This window comes from Oncorhynchus masou, chromosome 12 (assembly GCF_036934945.1).
Source record: "Oncorhynchus masou masou isolate Uvic2021 chromosome 12, UVic_Omas_1.1, whole genome shotgun sequence".
Classification (NCBI taxonomy): Eukaryota; Metazoa; Chordata; class Actinopteri; order Salmoniformes; family Salmonidae; genus Oncorhynchus; species Oncorhynchus masou.
The window spans coordinates 57,034,943-57,055,401 of NC_088223.1; the positions used below are offsets into that span (position 1 = coordinate 57,034,943).

At 43.1% G+C, this 20,459-nt stretch overlaps 1 protein-coding gene across 2 annotated transcripts; it reads right to left on the minus strand.

The window, feature by feature from the left end:
• Positions 1–339: 339 nt before the first annotated feature.
• Positions 340–18,831, minus strand: LOC135550476 (amyloid beta precursor protein binding family B member 1-like). 2 transcript variants are annotated; one of them, XM_064981323.1, is made up of 14 exons: positions 18,718–18,831; positions 17,136–17,953; positions 16,767–16,972; positions 16,447–16,509; positions 16,218–16,294; positions 16,052–16,112; positions 12,046–12,192; positions 11,830–11,957; positions 10,553–10,667; positions 10,315–10,399; positions 8,771–8,851; positions 6,667–6,782; positions 6,355–6,531; positions 340–5,157 (listed from the first exon to the last, which is right to left on the minus strand). In XM_064981323.1, the coding sequence occupies exons 2-14, from the start codon at positions 17,932–17,934 to the stop codon at positions 4,996–4,998; spliced, it is 2,217 nt and encodes a 738-aa protein (XP_064837395.1). In that variant the 5' UTR covers positions 17,935–17,953; positions 18,718–18,831; the 3' UTR covers positions 340–4,995. The 2 variants fall into 2 exon arrangements, with proteins under 2 accessions (XP_064837395.1, XP_064837393.1); XM_064981321.1 differs by having other exon boundaries at positions 8,756–8,851.
• Positions 18,832–20,459: the final 1,628 nt, after the last annotated feature.

Here is a 20,459-nt window from a genome sequence, read left to right on the forward strand (position 1 = left end):
AACATTGAAATAATTGTAGATGGTGTTGGCTTTGTTTTATTGACACAGCCTCATAAATATTCATGTTAGTAAAGTCTTCAATTCAGCTGTAAACTGAGCTAACCAAGGGCATGACAATTATTCTCAATACTGTTCAGTCTTTTGAACAGTGGCACTCACGTTGATGATAAAATAAATATATCCAAGTAAGTCTTGGAGAACTGTGTGTGTATGCATTAACTCTGCAATAATTTACATTTGTTTTTAAACCATTCCTGGAGTGCATTGTGAATATGAGGTGATGTGTAAGTAGCTACTCACAGTGTTATTCAGCAAACACCACAATGGCCCACAAAACAATACAGTTCCACTTTTTATTTTGTCCTGTGACACAATATTAACATACATGTATATGTATACAGTACCAGTCAAAGGTTGGACACACCTACTCATTCCAGGATTTGTCTTTATTTTTACTATGTTTTACTACATTGTAGAATAATAGAAGACATCAAAACTATGATAACACATATGGAATCATGTAGTAACCAAAAAAGTGTTAAAAAAAATAAAAAAATATTTTATATTTGAGTTTCTTCAAATTGCCACCCTTCGCCTTGATGACAGCTTTGGCACTCTCTCAGTCAACTTCATGAGGTAGTCACATGGAACGCAATTCAATTTAACAAGGTGTGCCTTGTTAAAAGTTAAACGCCACAAATTATTTCCGTCTTAATGTGTTTGTGCCAATCAGTTGTGTTGTGACAAGGTAGGGGTGGTATACAAAAGACAGCCCTATTTGGTAAAAGACCAAGTCCATATTATGGCAAGAACAGCTAAAATAAGCAAAGAGAAACTGTCCATCATTACTTTAAGACATGAAGGTCAGTCAATCTGGAAAACTCCAAGAACTCTGAACATTTCAAGTGCAGTCACAAAAACCATCAAGGGCTATGACGAAACTGGCTCCCATGAAGACCGCCACAGGAAAGGAAGATCCAGAATTACCTCTGCTGCAGAGGATATGTTTATTAGTTACCAGCCTCCAAAATTGCAGCCCAAATAAATGGGCTGCATTTCACAAAGTTCAAGTAACAGACATCTCAACATCAACTGTTCAGAGGAGACTGCATGAATCAGGCCTTCATGGTCAAATTGCTGCAAAGAAACCACTACTAAAAGGACACCAATAAGATGAAGAGACTTGCATGGGCCAAGAAACAGTGACACTGTGATTTACTTAGAATTCAAGGCACACTTAACCAGCATGGCTACTGCAGCGATATTCCATCCCATCCGGCTTGCGCTTAGTGGGATTATCATTTGTTAGTCCCACTAAAAATGACCCAACACACACCTCCAGGCTGTGTAAGGGCTATTTTACCAAGGAGAGTGATGGAGTGCTGCAGCAGATGACCTGGCCTCAATCCCCTGATCTCAACCAAATTGAGATGGTTTGGGATGAGTTGGACCACAGAGTGAAGGAAAAGAAGCCAAGAAGCGCTCAGCATATGTGGGAACTCCTTCAAGACTGTTGGAAAAGCATTCCAGGTGAAGCTGGTTGAGAGAATGCCAAACGTGTGCAAACTATCAAGGAAAAGCATGGCTACTTCAAAAAAGCCTAAATATATTTTGATTAATTTAAGACTCTTTTGGTTACTACATGATTCCCTGTGTTACTTCATAGTGTGTCTTCACTATTATTCTACAATGTAGAAAAAAGTAAAAATAAAGAATTCTTGAATGTGTAGGTGTACAAACTTTTAATTGGTACTGTATATACATACACACACCTCATTTACATTCTTCAGATATGTAAATGACCACTTTTTTTGCATTACAGTCACCAGTGGATATTAAAGAAAATAGAAGCTAAAAAATACACATGGCTGACAAACAGGAGTGTGAACAAAAAGGTATCACTTCATTGTAAGGTTTCCTTAATAAGGCTTAATAAATACCTCACATCGAAAGGTTAACAACACACTGAACACATCTGAAAAACAAAAAGGCAGACATAAAAGTTCACGTTTGTTAAAAACTGAACCTAGATATTTTCCATGGCCTATGACAGAGGACATGATCACAGCCCTATCATATTAGTGTTGCGGTACATTTGGATCAAAGTCAGTTTCTTATCTTCAACACATGTAAATCCTTCAATAATTTATCTTAAGTTAAAGAAAAGCATGTATTACTCATTTTTATTGCAATGATTAATCCTTAATAAGACAAATATTTAACCTTGAACATCACCAAAGCAACCTAAATATCTTGAGCATTACAACAAGGAATCTACATTGACAATCCGATGGGGTTTTTGTTAGTAGGGCTAACGTATACCAGTACTCAGACTTCCCATCGTGGCCTATATTTGTCCTTACATAGCTGAAAACACACTGAGGACCCTCTGTGTCCCCTGTTCTGAGAAGCTAGGGTCAGTTCTTATATAACAGCCATGCAAAGTGCACCCACTGGTTAACATCTACACTGAATATATAAATGGGTTATAACTGATTTCTCAGCAAAACAAAAGAAACAGGTGAGCAATAAGTGGATTAGGGACATGTGCAGTGACAGTCACTATTGAAATGGAAAACATTTGACACGTGAAATGTACAGTCACATGTATAGCAACAACATGCACAAATTTTTGATAGTACTTTTGAGGCCTCAAAGCATGGTCCAATATTACAGTGTGAATTAAAAATAAGATATACTAACAGCAGGAAGCTCTGTTTGTACAAGGCAACCAATGTCTGACATTTACAGTAAGTAGTGTAGAGTACTTAGTGTGTAGAGTAAGGAGTAAAGATTATAGGCGTGATGAAAATTGCACAAATTCAGTTACAAAAAAAACAATGTCATACTAAAAAAAACTACATTGTACATATACGTGTCTGTTTTCATTAGTCAGTACTTAAGAGTGAGCGAGCAACTAAAGCCAGGCCAAAGCCTAACCTATGGCTTCTTGTCTGGTCAAATTGCTGTCCAAAACAGATGAGAGCTGGAGAAATGTGGCACAATAAAGTGAAGGAGGGGGATAAATAGTATGGTGATACAGATTTGGAAACACTGCTGCAACAGTGACCACATAGTGGTAGGAGCTGTTACACACACACACACACACACACACACACACACACTTAGAAAAATATAATAATTTAATTTAAAAAAAGAAAGTATTTTTAACCAATTGCATTCAAAAACAAAAAGGGAAGACTATGCTCTTGTCAGTCAACTATGGGATAGTGTATTTTAAAGATGTGTTTATCTGCAGCGAAGTGTTCATATGATTTACACATACTGCACGCTAAGGAGAACACTTCCACACATACAAAATGCATCAGGCTTGTTCGCGCTCCTGTTGTGTCGTCAGACACACTGCTAATGAAAAATAACTATTCTAAAGCCCAGCAGAGGGCAGTCAGGAGTTTATAAAGTGAAATAAAAAAAACAAGTGGGAGTTAAATGACTTGTGAGTTACTGACAGACACTGTCAAGTTCAGTGATGAATGACAGTAGTGTCTCATCCCTTAGACCCAATTAATTAGGAGGCATAAAAGTTGTCAGATCTTATAAACAGTTTGAAAGGACAAGGGGGTAGCTATAAATAGCCGTCACTGCTCAGATGTAACTAAATTAAAACAAGTTTAGACATACACAATGGAGTAAAGGAAAACAATTTTAACACTTGACACGTGTAAAAAAAAAAAAAAGTTCAACAGATAAAAAATAACTGGTTAAACAGACTAACATACAACATCTGATCACAAAAAAAGGATGACAAAATCAACTTCAGATCCATTTCCACACAATAGAAAGCTTCCATCTTCCTCCAACATACTGCCCAATTGGAGTGCAGTAACAGATAGCCTAAGCTTTCATTGAGACATGAGGTTTCACTAAAACTTGAGTCATGCTCTAAAAATATTGCATCTCCATTTTAGATTTGAGGAGTTGAACTACAGACATTTTACTGCAATTTGCAATACACATACAAATAAAATGTTGCACTTGCTGGTTTACCAGCTCCCCCAGAAGGAAGAGGGGACTTAAAACAAAATGGCATTACAACAAATGTACTATACAAACTATATATATCCAAAATATTTATTTGCCAAATATTATATTAGCTAGCTAGCATGTTTTAGTGCTTCCAGCTCAACACTCATTCACCATGCTGCATTTTATGTAGACTTCTCATGCCACTGTTTCTAATTTCTTTCAAGTCGATATCCATTTTGAAATGAAAACCAACATGATAGTGCCACAAGCACATGGCATGAGCTCAACCACATTCACAATTCAATTGCACATCTTCCATTTCTATTTTCACAAATAATATACTATATTTGTTCTGCAAAACAAATAGAGACAATGTTACAGAACATAACTGTTTTCCTAAGCATAGTGTTGGTACTTTGTAAATTAGACCAAGTTTAATCAACTCTTGCTGTCATTCAAACCACTGTCCAAGAGTCCAGCAGTTTCAGTAACAGACCAATAAGAAAGAGTTCCAAACATCTCTTCCGATAAAAATTAATTTTCGGTTCCCCCCCCTCAGACCACTCCCTGACAGTCCTAGCTAAATTCTTGAGAAACTGCTCTTTGCTAAGAAGCTGTTTTTGTTTATTTTTGACCATTTTACCTGAAAACAAATCACAGTAAAGTACTTTATTCTTACCCAGAAATTATTTGATATTGAGATAACTTCTGCATTGGACCTTTAATAATTCACAGATTAAACAAACAAGTGAAAAGATGGCCTACTTGTCCAACCAAAGGTGAAGTGAAGGAAGTGTAACACATGGAGGAGCTGTGGGCAGCGCTAGGTTTACTGGTACCCCAACCCAACAGGCAGCCCACAGTGCCCATGAGAAGGGAAGCAGGTTCTACGATAACACCTCAGAATGGGGGTGATAGAGAGATAGTGGAGGAGTGAGGAGAGCCATGGCTATCATGGTGGTCTTGGCCTGGGGGTAGAGTGGTGTGTAGTGGGTTAGTTGGCACCTCTCAGGGCGTCTGGGACCCAGACCTCTTGAAGCTGCCCAGCAGGCTCTGAACTCCCTTCTTGACACTTGAGCCCACACGGCGTGCCACAGAGTCAGCCGGCGGGCCTGGCAGGCAGGAGCTGGTACTGGGCGGCCTGGCGTCCAGACACTTCTGGTAGCGCAGCTGTCAACAGGCACACAAAATTAGCACCAAATCTCATTCGAAATATAAACTTGGAATTCAAAATATATGGTGCAACAAGGCTGTGTAAGTTTACTATTTTCTCTTCGTAAAACAGTCCAATCCTGGCAAACTCCTCATATCGAGAAGAACCTCTCACCCAGTGAAAAAGTTGCCATATCAAATAAGAACCCATCTGAATGCAGTAATTTGTTGGGTAATGCCTTTTCAGGACTACACATTGCTGATTCACTGATATCACATGGAAGTGACTACAATAATCATGCAAGGAGGAATGATAGCCTACCAAGTCAACGTTGGCTACTTGCACATCTCTGTCCACCTGGCTTGTAAATAATCTGTTTCAGTGTCAATCTAATTTTCCACTCGTCTGTGCCTCCATCCTTGGTACAGTAGCTAGTAAGCCAACTATAGCTAGCTTGATTTGCATTGTTTGGGGCATTTTTAAGCTAACTACACAACCAGGGATTAGATTTGAAGTAGAGGAGGGAAGCAAAAGGACTTCATCTAAATAGTCCCCCATGCTGGACTTCTATGACATTTCCGTACATTTTCTTATAGGTGGCAGCGTTCTTTTTTTTATTCGTTATTTTACCAGGTAAGTTGACTGAGAACACATTCTCATTTGCAGCAACGGCCTGGGGAATAGTTACAGGGGAGAGGGGAATGTACGAGGCAATTGTAAACTGGGGATTATTAGGTGACCGTGATGGTTTGATGGCCAGATTGGGAATTTAGCCAGGGCACCAGGGTTAACACCCCTACTCTTACGATAAGTGCCATGGGATCTTGAATGACCACAGAGAGTCAGGACACCCATTTAACGTCCCATCCGAAAGATGTCCCATCTGTCTTATAAGGATATCTAGCAAAACATAAAATAGTGGAACACTTCTCTCCTGTCTGCACACAACTGTCACAAACTCAGTGGCTCTTGAATCTTTGCAGGCAGAGCCCAGTTGATACAATGTTGAAAGTTTGCTAGCGAGAGTGTGAGCTCAAAACAGACAGGCAGAGTAGAGAGATGATGTGATTGAAAGACAACCTGAACCAAGCTCCATGAACGGCCTGTGAGATTTATAGAGGATATTGATTTTCAATAGGATATTTTCTGCCGGACAATTAATTTGTATCGGACAAAAGCCAGCAATTACTGGCTGATGGAAACATTGCACTCACCATGCAGGCGGCCTGCACGGCCTCACTGAGGCTGGCTGCATTGGGCTCACACCAGAACATGTGGCAGATGAAGTCCCCGGGGCCCTCGGCCATGATGAAGGCAAAGGTGTGGACGTCCTTCCCCACGCCCATGAAGGACAGGAACCGCACCCGGCACTCTGACAGAACCTCCTCTGTCTGCAAGAAACAACAGAACGCCTTGGGTTCTATTCCCACAGAAACTTAAACAACCTCAGACCTTCAAATTGGAAAGACATAAAAAATATGAGATTATGTGTATATTTGAGTGCGACCATCTATATGTGTACTCACCTCAGCAGTGATTATGGTAAGTGTGGCTGAGGCCACGTTCACAGTAACTGACGTCCACTCTTCCTTGACTTTGGAATTCATTGCTGTGTCGAGGGCAACATTAACTAGGTCCATACCTGGATAGGAATGACAACCACCTAGGTTAGCTAGCAGCTACATCTTCAGTGCATTCGGAAAGTATCCAGACCCATTCCCTTTTTCAACATTTTGTTTCATTAGAGCCTTTTTCTAAAATGGATTGAATCCTCATCAATCTACACACAATACCCAATAATGACAAAGCAAAAACCGGTTTAGATTTTTGTGGCACCAAAAATGTTTTGCAGCATTGAAGGTCCCCATGAACACAGTGGCCTCCATCATTCTTAAATGGAAGAAATTTGGAACCACCAAGAATCTTCCTAGAGCTGGACGCACGGCCAAACTGAGCAATCGGGGGAGGAAAGGGCCTTGGTCAGGGAGGTGACCAAGAACCCGATGGTCAAAGCTCCAGAGTTCCTCTGTTGAGATGGGAGAACCTTCCAGAAGGACAACCATCTCTGCTGCATTTCACCAATCAGGCCTTTATGGTAGAGTGTCCAGACGGGGAAGGGGATACCTCATCCGTTGTACAACTGAATGCCTTCAACTGAAATGTGTATTCCACATTTAACCCAACCCCTCAAGCAGAGAGGTGTGGGGGCTGCCTTAATTGGAATCCACGTCTTTGGCGCCAAGGGAACAGTGGGTTAACTAACTGCCTTGCTCAGAGGCAGAATGACAGATTTTTACCATGTCAGGTCAGCGATTCGATCCAGCAACCTTTCGGTTACTGGCCCAACGCTAACCACTGCCGCCCCCGGTAGCCACTTCTCAGTAAAAGGCACATGACAGCCAGCTTAGATTTAGCCAAAAGACACCTAAAGGGCTATCAGACCAGGAGAAAAAAGATTCTCTGGTCTGATGAAACCAAGATTGAATTCTGTGGCTTGAATGCCAAACTTCACGTCTGGAGGAAACCTGGCACCATCCTTACGATGAAACATGGCTAAGGAAGCATCATGCTGTGGGGATGTTTTTCAGCGGCAGGGACTGAGAGACTCGTCAGGATCGAGGGAAGGATGAACGGAGCAAAGTACAGAGAGATCCTTGATATAAACCTGCTCCAAAGCAATCAGAACCTCAGACTGGGACGAAGGTTCACCTTCCAACAGGACAAGGACCCAAAGAACACAGCCAAGACAACACGGGAGTGGCTTCTGGACAAGTATCTGTAAGTCCTTGAGTGGCCCAGCCAGAGCCCGGACTTGAACTGATAGCTGTGCAGCGACGCTCCGCATCCAACCTGACAGAGCTTGAGAGGATCTGCTGAGAAGAATGGAAGAAACTCCCCAAACACAGGTGTGCCAAGCTTGTAGCCAATAAGACTCAAGGCTGTAATCGCTGCCAAAGGTGATTAAACAAAGTACTGAGTAAAGTGTCTGAATACTTATGTAAATGTAATCACTTTTTTTTTATATATATACATTTGCTAACATTTCTAAAAACCTGTGTTTGCCTTCTCGTTATGGGGTACTTATTGAGGGGTAAAAAAACATAATACATTTTTGAATAAGGCTGTAACGTAACAAAACATGGAAAATGTCAAGGGGTCTGAATACTTTCCAAATGCACTGTACATCTGTCAGAGTACACTCAATACCTGAGAATATTAGGAAAATGGAAGGAATGAATTACTAGAAATGTGTTAATTCATAATTCACTGAAAACCAAGAGAGTTAAAAGCTCAATATCCATAACAAGAGGATAGCTCATTGAAGTTGAGACTTCACACAGTAAGAAATCGGTATCACAATCTGTAGGAGAAATTAGTAGAATACGTGCAATAATTTGAGACATTCAATTAAGTAAACGTGTATTGAATGCATTTCATTGAGTGAAACCAAACTTAGTAGAAAGTTAGCATTCATTTAAACAATACCAACATACAGGAGGACAAGTGGAATGTTAAATACAGGCAGTGACTGAGAAGTTTCCCTGAAACATTGTTCAAAACACCACAAGATACACCAACAAACAGCTAGGAAAGAGAAGAAAAAGCATTCCTTACCAAAGCGTTCCTTACCTACGGGTTTGGCCACAGGCACGTTACCTAGGTAACATACCTGGAAGCGCTGGACTAGCTCATTCTTTGGTGCAGGGAATTCTGTAGGGAGAATAGAGCAGAGTGAGAGAGACAGAGCTCATGCTTAAACCATACAAAGGACCATAGATGCATTTGGTTTCAGATTATACATAGTATATAGTCATTAGGGATGACGAATGTTACCGAACCGTTCTGTATGCCCCCTACGGTTCAATACGCACACGTGAACAGTGGAATTATCGTATGCTTGTCATTTTCCTATCATTTCCAAAACTTGCTTATTGCGCTGCAGACTACACGCACGTTGTACATTCAAATCCACAGAAGCAAACGCTCAGCTTGTGGCCGTTAGGGAGCTCCTGGGGCTGACAAACTTTACTCCACAGCAATGTCTCAAAATGTGGCAACCGCAGTGACCGCAACTCCCTCAAACAACCAATGGACGATTTGCAATGACATCTCAGTAGGAAACCTCCCTAACGGGGCCCCATAAAGAGAGGGGAAACTAAAAAGAAATATTCTCTCAGCTCCAACGTGACAAATGGCGTGCACCAACGAGACAGAGAGAAGCAAATTTGAAGAAGCACCGCCGTCTTTCAAATCCGCTGTGTGGGAACATTTTGGATTCAGAGTTCAATACGACGACGAGGGTAAGAAGACCATAAACAAAGTAGTCTGCAAGCATTGCTTTGCCACTCGGCGACTCAAGTGGAAACACTTCCAACATGATGCGTCATTTACGTGGCCATAACCCGGCCGTATCCCTTGCAGATGGAGTAAGGAGAGTCCACCCGTTAGCGAAAACACCACATTCTCTCGCTACTGCCTTCTAACAACAATTTGCAACAAATTCAGAAAAACATAAAGAAATAACGAAAGCAGTGGGAGTACTCATAGCCAAAGATTTGCAGCCCTATTCGATGGTTACTACCTCAGTACTTTGTCACCTGATGGAAATTTTTTAACTGCGTTACAATGTCTCCTGCACACATTTCAGCAGCAAAGTAATTCCCAAACTCGATGAAACATCACAGAGAGAAATAGAAAACAAATTGACATAGACACCCCATCTAGCTCTCTCCACTGATAGTTGGACCTCCAGAGCAACTCGAAGCTACCTCCACTATGTACTGGAAGCTACCTCACTGTGACGGTTCACTATGTACTGGAAGCTACCTCACCATGTACTGGAAGCTACCTCACTGTGACGGTTCACTATGTACTGGAAGCTACCTCACCGTGACGGTTCACTATGTACTGGAAGCTACCTCACTGTGACGGTTCACTATGTACTGGAAGCTACCTCACCATGTACTGGAAGCTACCTCACTGTGATGGTTCACTCTGTACTGGATTGTATGACACTCATCCTCTGTATGAGTGTCATACAAGCACACACTTTTCTTAAATAGAAAGAGACTGAAACCGTACCGTGGCCCACAAACCGTGATACATACCGAACCGTGGGCTCACTGTACCATTACATCCCTAATAGTCATACAGTAAAAGTGCCAGTGTTTTACCCTGGAAAGGAATGTCTGACAGTTTAGAGGGGTCTGTGTTCAGTCTGTTCAGAGAGGACTTGGATGACTTCCTCTGGGCCATTATCTACAGATAAGGAAAGACACAGTTTAGCCTTAAATTCAACATTTGAAAAAACGAGGACCAACATCTATCCCTGAACCAGTTTCACAGTCATGTGAAAAAAGTTACATTTGGAGACCAGAGTATGGTGCAATGCACCATAGCAGATGGGCTTACCTTAGAGCAGATGTCATGCATGCTCGTGGCAATGTTCTTAGCAGGTGTGTCACACCTGAACACATGGCACTTCAGGACATGAGTCAATTTGTCTCTCGCCACGTAGGCAAAGTCCCTAAAGTTAGCACAAACACACACAAACAAAAAGAGGTATGACCAGAGAAAGAGGCTGTTATAAAGGCTGATCATGACAAATGAGGCTGATGAAATGGACAATGCGGAAATCAGTCAATACTGATAAGGATCTTTGACCAATATTGTTCAGTCTCTACTCAAGAGAACTATCAACCTAATAGTGTAAGTTTTCAAAAATACAATGAACAAATGTAACCACAACTATGACAGAGAACACTTAACGTAGTCTGACTATTATTGATGGCTAGTCTTCACTGAGTGTACAAACATTAAGAACACCTGCTCTTTCCATGACAGACTGACCAGGTGAATGCTATGATCGCTTACTGATTTCACTTGTTCAATCCACTTCAGTCAGTGTAGATGAAGGGGAGGAGACAGGTTAAAGAAGGATTTTTAAAGCCTTGAGATATGGATTGTGCATGTGCCATTCAGAGGGTGAATGGGCAAGACCAAAGTTTTAAAGTGCCTTTGAACGGGATATGTTAGTATGTGCCAGACACACCAATGTGTCAAGAACTGCAATGCTGCTGGGTTTTTCACACGCAACAGTTTCCTGTGTTTATCAAGAATGGCCCACCACTCAAAGGACAACCAGCCAACTTGACAACTGTGGGAAGCATTGGAATCAACATGGGCCAGCATCCCTGTGGAACACTTTCAACACATTGTAGAGTCCATGCCCCACGAATTGAGGCTATTCTGAGGGTAAAGGGGGGGGGGCAATATTAGGAAGGTGTTCTTAATGTTTTGTACAGTGTATAGTTGCTACTTTCAGAGAAACTGATCGAAAGTCATGGGTGTGAGTGAGAAACATCAAGCATTATGGGATGGGGGTGTGGAATCAACAACTGACAAGCCAATGTTGTAACTATGACAACCACAACCTATGTGACGGAAGATGGTGGATACAACCATACACTACCTCTCCCTGTGTGCCCAAGTGCAGCAGGTTAGAGAGAAAACACCAAATCAATTCAACAGAAAAAGCAGGATTCACAAAAGGCAACTCGAGATTCGGTTAAAAGCCAGGCAAATAAAACTAAAATAAGAAACATTTCCTATAGCAAACTGGCAAAATCGGAAATGTAGATTATATTAATAAAAAATAAAAAAAATAGTTAGAGTAGCAGGGGACTGGCCTGCCGTTGTCCCGGCCCACTCCCCACACTCGGATGCTGACGATAGGCTGGGTGTGCAGCAAGGTCTGGCCCAACGGATCTATCAGGTTCAAGATCTCATTCTCCAGAACAAGGAGCATGTCTTTTCCCTGTGTGGAAACATTACACAACATTTCTCTAAACATTGTTCTACCAACATTACGAGGTTATATTCCCATACACAAGTCATTATCTGACCTCTCCCCAGATCCCAGCCGTGTCGTGCAGGTTGTGTTTGTGGTAGGAGAGCTGTCTGATGCAGTTGTTGACAGCCACACTGCTCTTCCCTGGAGCCATCTCCTCCTCTGATATCTCCACCCAGCCAAGAGACCGGACTGCAAAAACCTATTCAAATCCATTTTTATTGTCACATGCTTCGCAAACAGGTGAAGACTAACAGTGAAATGCTTACCAACAATGAAAAAATAAAAACAATATGTAACGATAACTTGGCTACATACACAGGGTACCAGTACAGAGTCGATGTGCAGGGCTACGAGGTAATTGAGATAGATATGTACATATAGGTAGGGGTAAAGTGACTAGGCAACATGACATAATAAACAGTAGTAGTAGTAGCAGCTTCTGTGAGGATTGTGTGTTTTTCCTGACAGTATGCCTGTGTGTATGTGTTATGTGTGAGTGTATGTAGGAGTGTCAGTGTGTGGGTAGAGTCCAGTGTGTGTGCATGATTCAAAATAAGTTAGTCCAGGAAGCAATTTGACTACCTGCATTGACCCTTTTTGCACTAACTATGTAGCAGTCTTATGGCTTGTAGGTAGAAGCTGTTCAGGTTCCTGTTGGTTCCAGACTTGGTGCATTGGTACGGCTTGCGTTGCGGTAGCTGAGAGAACAGTCTATGACTTGGGTGGCTGGAGTCTGAGCATTTTTAAGGCCTTCCTCTGACACCGCCTGGTATAGATGTCCTGGATGGAAGGGAGCTTGGCCCATATGTACTGGGCCGTACGTACTACCCTCTGTCGCGCCTTGCGGTCGGATGGCAAGCAGTTGCCATTCAAGCTGTGATATAGCCAGTGAAGATACTCTAATAATGGTGCAGCTGTAGAACTTTGAGGATCTGAGGACCCAAGCAAAATCTTTTCAGTCTCCTGAAGGAAAAGAGGCATTGTCGTGCCTTCTTCACAACTGTGATGGTGTGTGGACCATGTGAACTCCTTAATGACGTGGACACCAAGGAACTTGAAGCTCTCGACCCACCCCATCGATGTGGATGAGGGCGTGCTCGGCATGCTGTTTCCTGTAGTCCATGATCAGCTAATGTGTCTTGCTGACGTTAAAAGGAGAGGTTGTTATCCTGGCACCACACTGCCAAGTCACTGACCTCCTTATAGGCAGTCTCATCGTCGTTGGTGATCAGGCCTACGACAGTCATGTCGTCAGCAAACTTAATGATGGTGTTGGAGTCGTTCGCGGGCAGAGTCGTGGGTGAAAAAGGAGTACAGGAGGGGACAATGCACACACCCAAGGGCCCACACCATGTAGTGGGTCAGCGTGGCTAATGTGTTGTTGCCTATCTACACCACCGGGGGTGAGGCCTGTCAGGAAGTTCAGGATCCAGTTGCAGAGGGAGGTGTTCAGTCCCAGAGTACTGAGCTTAGTGATGACCTTGGAGGGCACTATGGTGTTTAACGCTGAGCAATAGTCAATGAACAGCATTCTCACATAGGTGTTCCTATTGTCCAGCTGGGAGAGGACAGTGTGGAGTGCAATAGCGATTATGTAATCTGTGGCCCTGTTGGGGCGGTATGCAAATTGGAGTGGGTTCAGGGTGTCTGGGGTGAAGGTGTTGATGTGAGTCATGACCAGCCTTTCAAAACATTTCATGGCTAGATGCGAGTGCTACGGGGCGATAGTCATTGAGACAAGTTACCTTGGCTTTCTTTGGCACAGGGACTATGGTGCTCTGCTTGAAACATGTATGTATTACAGACTGGTTCAGGGAGAGGTTGAAAATGTCAGTGAAGACACTTGCCAGCTGGTCAGTGCATGCTCGGAGTACGCATCCTGGTAATCCGTCTGGCCCTGCGGCCTTGTGAATGTTGACCTGTTTAAAGGTCTTACTCACGTCGGCTTTGAAGAATGAGATCACACAGTCAACCCGGAACAGCTGGTGCTCTCATGCATGGTTCAGTGTGGCTTGCCTTGAAGTGAGAATAGAAGGCATGTAGCTCTCCTGGTAGGGTCACTGGGCAGCTCATGGCTGGGTTTCCCATTTTAATTAGTGTTAGTTTGCAAGCCCTGCCACATCTGACAAGTGTCAAAGCCGGCGTAGTAGGATTCATTCTTTGCCCTGTATTGATGCTTTTCCTATTTGATGGCTCATCGGCGGGCGTAGTGGGATTTCTTTTAAGTATCCCAATTAGTGTCCAGCTCCTTGAAAGCGGAAGTTCTAGCCTTTAGCTCAGTGTGGATGTTGCCTGTAATCCATGGCTTCTGGTTGGGATAAGGTGAATTTGGAAAGAATTCAGACCCCTTTACTTTAACATTTTGTTACGTTACAGCCTTATTCTAAATCTACACACAATACCCCATTATGACAAAGAAAAAATGTTTGCACATTTATTAAAAATAACTGAAATATGACATTTACATAAGTATTCAGACCCTTTACTCAGTACTTTGTTGAAGCACCTTGGCAGCAATTACAGCCTCAAGTCTTCTTGGGTATGACGCTACAAGCTTGGTACACCTGTATTTGGGGAGTTTATCCCATTCTTCTCTGCAGATACTCTCAAGCTCTGTCAGGTTGGATGGGGAGCATCGCTGCACAGCTATTTACAGGTCTCTCCAGAGATGTTCGATCGGGTTCAAGTCCGGGCTCTGGCTGGGCGACAAAAGGACATTCAGAAACTCGTCCCAAATCCACTCCTGCGTGGTCTTGGCTGTGTGCTTAGGGTCGTTGTCCTCTTGGAAGGTGAACCTTTGCCCCAGTCGGAGGTCCTGAGTGCTCTGGAGCAGGTTTTCATCAAGGATCTCTCTTTACTTTGCTTCGTTCATCTTTCCTAGGAGACCAGTCAGGATCGTAGTCCTTGCTGCTAAAAAAAAACATACCCACAGCATGATATTGCTACCACCATGATTCACCGTAGGGATGGTGCCAGGTTTCCTCCAGACATGATGCTTGACACTCAGGCCAAAAAGTTCAATCTTAGTTTCATCAGACCAGATTATCTTGTTTCTCATGGTCTGAGAGTCCTTTATGTGCCTTTAAGCAAATTCCAAGCGGGCTGTCATGTGCCTTTTACTTAGGAGTGGCTTTTGTCTGGCCACTACCATAAAGGCCTGATTGGTGGAGAGCTGCAGAGATGGTTGGCCTTCTGGAAGGATCTCCCATCTCAACAGAGGAACTCTGGAGCTCTGACCATCGGGTTCTTGGTCAACACCCTAAACAAGGCCCTTTCCTCCCCCGATTGCTCAGTTTGGCCGGGCAGATAGCTCTAGGAAGAGTCTTGGTGCTTCCAAATGTCTTCCATTTAAGAATGATGGAGGCCACTGTGTTCTTGGGGACTTTCAATGCTGACAAAATGTTTTGGTACCCTTCCCCAGATCTGTGCCTCGACACAATCCTGTCTCGGCACTCAACAAACAAGTCCTTCAACCTCATGGCTTAGTTTTTGCTCTGACATGCACTGTCAACTGTGGGATCTTATATGGACAGGTTTGTGCCTTTCCAAATAATGTCCAATCAATTGAATTTGCCGCAGTTGACACCAATAAAGTTGTAGAAACATCAAGGATGATCAATGGAATCAGGATGCACCAGAGCTCAATTTCGAGTTTCATAGAAAAGGGTCTGAATACTTACGTAAATAAGTATAAGTAAAATAATAATTATTTTTTTAAATAAATTTGCTAACATTTCTAGAAACCTGTATTTGCTTTGTTATTATGGGGTAGTGTGTAAGATTGATTTTTATTTTATTTAATACATTTTAGAATAAGGCTGTAACGTAACAAAATGTGGAAAAAGTCAAGGGGTCTGAATACTTTCTGAACGCATTGTATGTTCGTACAGTGAATTTGGGGACGATGTTGTTGATGCATTTATTAATAAAGCCACACAAAGACATGAGGACAGAGAAAGAGCGACTGAACATGGGTTGAATGTTGACAGAGAGAAAAATATGTGTGGGATTGGAGTGGAATGATGGTTATGTCCATGTGTCCAAGTGAGAGTGCATACCTTAGCCTCCGGGTCATTGATGAGCGAGTTCATCTTTTCCTTTTCTTCAGATTGTGAACAGCTAGGAGGTGAAAGGAATCAGTTAGTTGTCATCTCCACAAGTCAGGAGCATCTAATGATAACAGACACCATACATGGTGGGGGTGGGGGGGGGGGGGAGACTCACTTGAGGTTGATAGAGGCATAACGCAATGTGGCTCCTTCAAAATCCTTTAGGGTCTGATCAGCCATGGCATCTTCCTCCTGAATTTAAAACAACAGTAAGAAGTCAAAATCACCAATCATATTTCTACATTTGATATAGTAAATAGTAAGCAGTTGATACCTATCAATGTTAATGTAAAGGTTTTCAAACGGAATTGATGTTGGGCTTGTTTCAAGTAGTTGGCCCTTACCTTCCAGAAGTCCTCGTCATTAAATCTGTTGGGGCGGGACTGGTTGAGACTATTCCACATCAACTGAAAATACAAAAAAAGAGACAAGGACCAATTAGAAAACTAAATCAGTTCGCACTAGCAGTGGGTGGAAATACAATGACTGTGCGGCACGGGCAGGCATTGAGTACCGGCAGATGGGTCAACGCACGTACAATCCACTTGCTCAGACAATTTTTTATTCACAGTCCTGATACAGTATGTGGAACAATGTAGTCTTCTATCAAATGGCAAGAACAATGTCCTCAACACAGACTCCATCACTATCCTCTAGCGCTCACCGTTGGCTCCGCGTTGGGTGTGATGGCAGGGGAGGTACTGGAGGGTCTTTCTGGGGCTTCTCCCTCCTCTAGGGGAGAGGGGGGCTCCCACTGTGTGGTGCCTGTTGGGATGTGCCAGTAGTAGGTACCCGACTCGTCTCTGACCCGCATCCACCCTGCAGGCAGGTCTGTGTCCGTCTCAAACGCACTGCGGTCCCAGTAAGACTCTATACAACAAGGAAGAACGGTGAGATAAATATAAGATAACCCAGAACACAATTGGACTGTGTCCCACTTCCTGTTTGTGACAAAAAAACAAAGTGCGAATCTTACACACAAACCTACATTCAAAGCCCATCCATTGTTAAGACATTTTGTTTCCCCTCTTACCTGGGTCACTGTCTGGCGTGCTGTTGGCTGTGCTGCCCTGAGACAGTGACATGCAACTGGAGTCCTCATCACTGGGTGCTGCGTTTCTGCCCCGAAACAGCAGGCATGTGTCCTTCACTTCTCCACTGTCATATCTCTGAGACTCACTGCTACTCTGCGCCTCAGACGAGTCTGTGTCCCTCTCTCCACCTGTTGGAAGTAGTGGAGACTCTTCCTCATCCCCGTCCTCTTTCTCTTCTTCCTCCTTCCCATGAGGGGTCTCTGAGGTGTCGATCAGCAGAGGCTCATTCAGGTCAGAGCAGAGGGACCTCAGGGTCTTAGAAGACGGGTTCTGCTCACTGTCTTCCTCCTGCTGGTCCATCACTAAAGAGTTATGGTTGGGGTTTCCATCTGGGCTCTCGTTGTGATTCAAATCCTGGTCAGAATTTATATTCTGGTCCTGCTGCCTCTCTGCCACTTTGCGAAGTTGATTCTGACCCTCCTTGAGCCACTTGGCATTGGTCCCAGTGCAGTGCTGTCCCTGCTCGTTCTCCTGGTTCCGGACCCTCTCCTCCTCTCTCTGTTGACTGGACTCTTCCTCATCGATGCAATTGCTACCCATGGTGCCATTCAGCAGGTCCAAAGGTGTGGATGTGGCATAGTTGTGGCGCTTCTTGGTGGAGGAGGTGGTGGTGCCTTTGGCCTTCTTGCTCAGGTCAGAATCAAACTGAACACTATGTGGGTAGCGGAGGTCAAGGGTCAGCGAGGATGGCAAGCATGTGTTCTCATTGGCCAGGTCGGAGGTCTTCTCCAAAGACATGGCAGGGAGCTTAGAGCCACTGTTTGGACGTGGGGGAAACAGAAAATCAGGTAGAAAGATTAACAAGGGTGTTTGTCTACGACAGCATACACAACTGCGTGGAGACAGAGTTAATGTATCAGTGTTTAAATGGTCTGCATTAAATAGATCTAATTTGAGTTTCATCTGATTTCTAAAATGTAGCATGAATATGATTGCAACCCGTTAACTACTAGCAAAGCTTGGCATGCAGTGATTTCAGCTCCTCCCAGTTGGACTCCAAGGCTCTGCAAGCAACACAAACTATAGAATAGCTAAAGTTAGGTAAAAGCCCACACTAACGTTACATGTTATGCTAGCTGACGTTAGCTCGTAAAGGCCCACTGCATGTCTAGTTCGTTGCAAGCCTGTAAGCAAGTTAGATGCTACTATGCACAAAAAAAGAGGGACAGAAGACATGTCATCTTGCGAGCTAGTTTGCCCTACATAACGAACAATGTTTGGAATGTTTGTTTCTTAGCTAGCTAGCTAGAGCTGCCAAAATTGAAGAAAAAAGGCTATCAATAGTTATTAAACCACGTATTGCACACATATTAGCTAGCTATATAATTATATTTCGTATAAAAGCCTAGAAGCCGTCAAATGCATCACATTAGCTAGTTAGCTCGAGTTACTAGCAAGCTGTTTGCTAGCTTGCTAGCTACCGTAACATTCGCTAGTACGTTAGTTGTGACTCACGTAGCACTATCATTCTCCAGTTATAAACACACCCTTGTCTTGGGCGCCAGCGACATTGTAACTTACCCTAAATTGTATTTTCCACACCTTTATTTCAGTGGTAAATAGCTAAATGTAATGGTTTGCGACATTGAAGAGGACGTGGAACGAAACCAATTTTGTGAACCGCAAAAGCAGCAAACTACGTCACTCGTGAACGTCATTCCGTAGATTCGAAATGATCCGTAGACGCAGCTGCAGACCTAGGATCAGCGTTACCCTCCTACATTTGAACCTTTTCTGTTATGGAAAACATTTTAAAGCTGATCTTATAACAGTGTGTATGGGCTTCGTCCTCTATAAGTAATGATAGCCAGACAAGATCAGGGGTGGGAAGAGTACTGAAAATCTGTTATTTAGATTGTAATTTACTCAAGTAAAAGTAGCCCCCTGAAGAAACTACTCGTAAGCGTAAAAAATTATCTGGTCAGAAAACTACTCAAAGGACAAGTCAGCCCCTTTTAACATTTGGTTGGTTATTATGAATCATTTAGTGATGCCCATCACAGTTTTAGTGTCATTTTATGATTTCATGTCTATTAACTGTTTAGTGATGAGGAAAACCGGAAATTGCTTCTCTGTGACGTTTATGAATAGGATCCATGAGGTGACTTTAAATTATGGACAGTCATTTTCAGCGAATTATCATAACCTGTCTGTAGTTGTGATTATAATGGAACTCCCTGCAATTTGTTGCTCAGGCTGTCTTTGTCTAATAATATCTGCAAACTGGGTGACTGAAGTCTTTGACAATTTTTTGGGCTTCCTCTGACACTGCCTGGTATAGAGGTCCTGGATGGCAGGAAGTTTTACCCCAGTGATGTACTGGAACGTAGGAACTACCCTCTGTAGTGCCTTACGGTGCAATGCCGAGCAGTTGCTATACCAGGTGGTGATGCAACCGGTCAGGATGCTCTTGATGGTGCAGCTGTAGAACTTTTTGAGGATCTGGGGACCCATGCCAAATCTTTTCAGTCTCCTGAGGGGGAAAAAAGGTGTTGTCGTGCCCTCTTCACAACTGTCTTGGGGTGTTTGGACAATGATAGCTTGTTGGTGAAGTGGACACCTAGGAACTTGAAACTTTCGACCCCCTCTTTTCAGTCCCGTCGATGTTAATGGGGGCCTGTTCAGCCCTCCATTTCCTATAGTCCACGATCAGCTCCTTTGTCTTACTCACATTGAGAGAGGTGTTGTCCTGGCACCACACAGCCAGGTCTCTGACCTCCTCCCTATAGGCTGTCTCATCATTGTCGGTGATCAGGCCTACCACTGTTGTGTCGTCAGCAAACGTAATGATGGTGTTGGAGTTGTGCTTGGCATGCAGTCGTGGGTGAACAGGGAGTACAGGAGGGAACTAAGCATGCACCCCTTAGGGGCCCCAGTGTTGAGGATCAGCGGGTCAGATGTGTTGTTGCTTATGACATACTGTAAGCAATATATTTAGACTAAACTTAATCTGGGCTTGATAGCCAGCTAGCTAAACTAACTGTGGGCTAACTAGGCGGAGCATTGCATCATAGAAGACTAAATGCACCCTAGGAATCATAGTATCCTGCAGAGGGCAATGCAGAAGCTTAAAAATGACAAAAACAAGAAATCGTGGAGTAAGACTAACAACAAAAAGGGCAACAAATGTTTAGCAAATCTTACAGCAGTGCTAATAACAGCATAATAACTGGTTATAGAGTGGCAGAATTGCCTACTAACAAATTTAGTTTGGTAATTGTTATACCATATGGTAAACTGTAACAGCAAACAGAAAGAACAAC

Excerpts from the sequence above, each read along its gene's own strand:
- LOC135550476 (XM_064981321.1), bottom strand. The coding sequence starts at position 17,934 with ATGTCTTTGGAGAAGACCTCCGACCTGGCCAATGAGAACACATGCTTG. Across the intron at positions 11,958-12,045 it reads CGGCTGGGATCTGGGGAGAG|GGAAAAGACATGCTCCTTGT; the intron begins GTCAGATAATGA and ends GTTTCCACACAG. Across the intron at positions 6,532-6,666 it reads TTACCATAATCACTGCTGAG|ACAGAGGAGGTTCTGTCAGA; the intron begins GTGAGTACACAT and ends TGTTTCTTGCAG.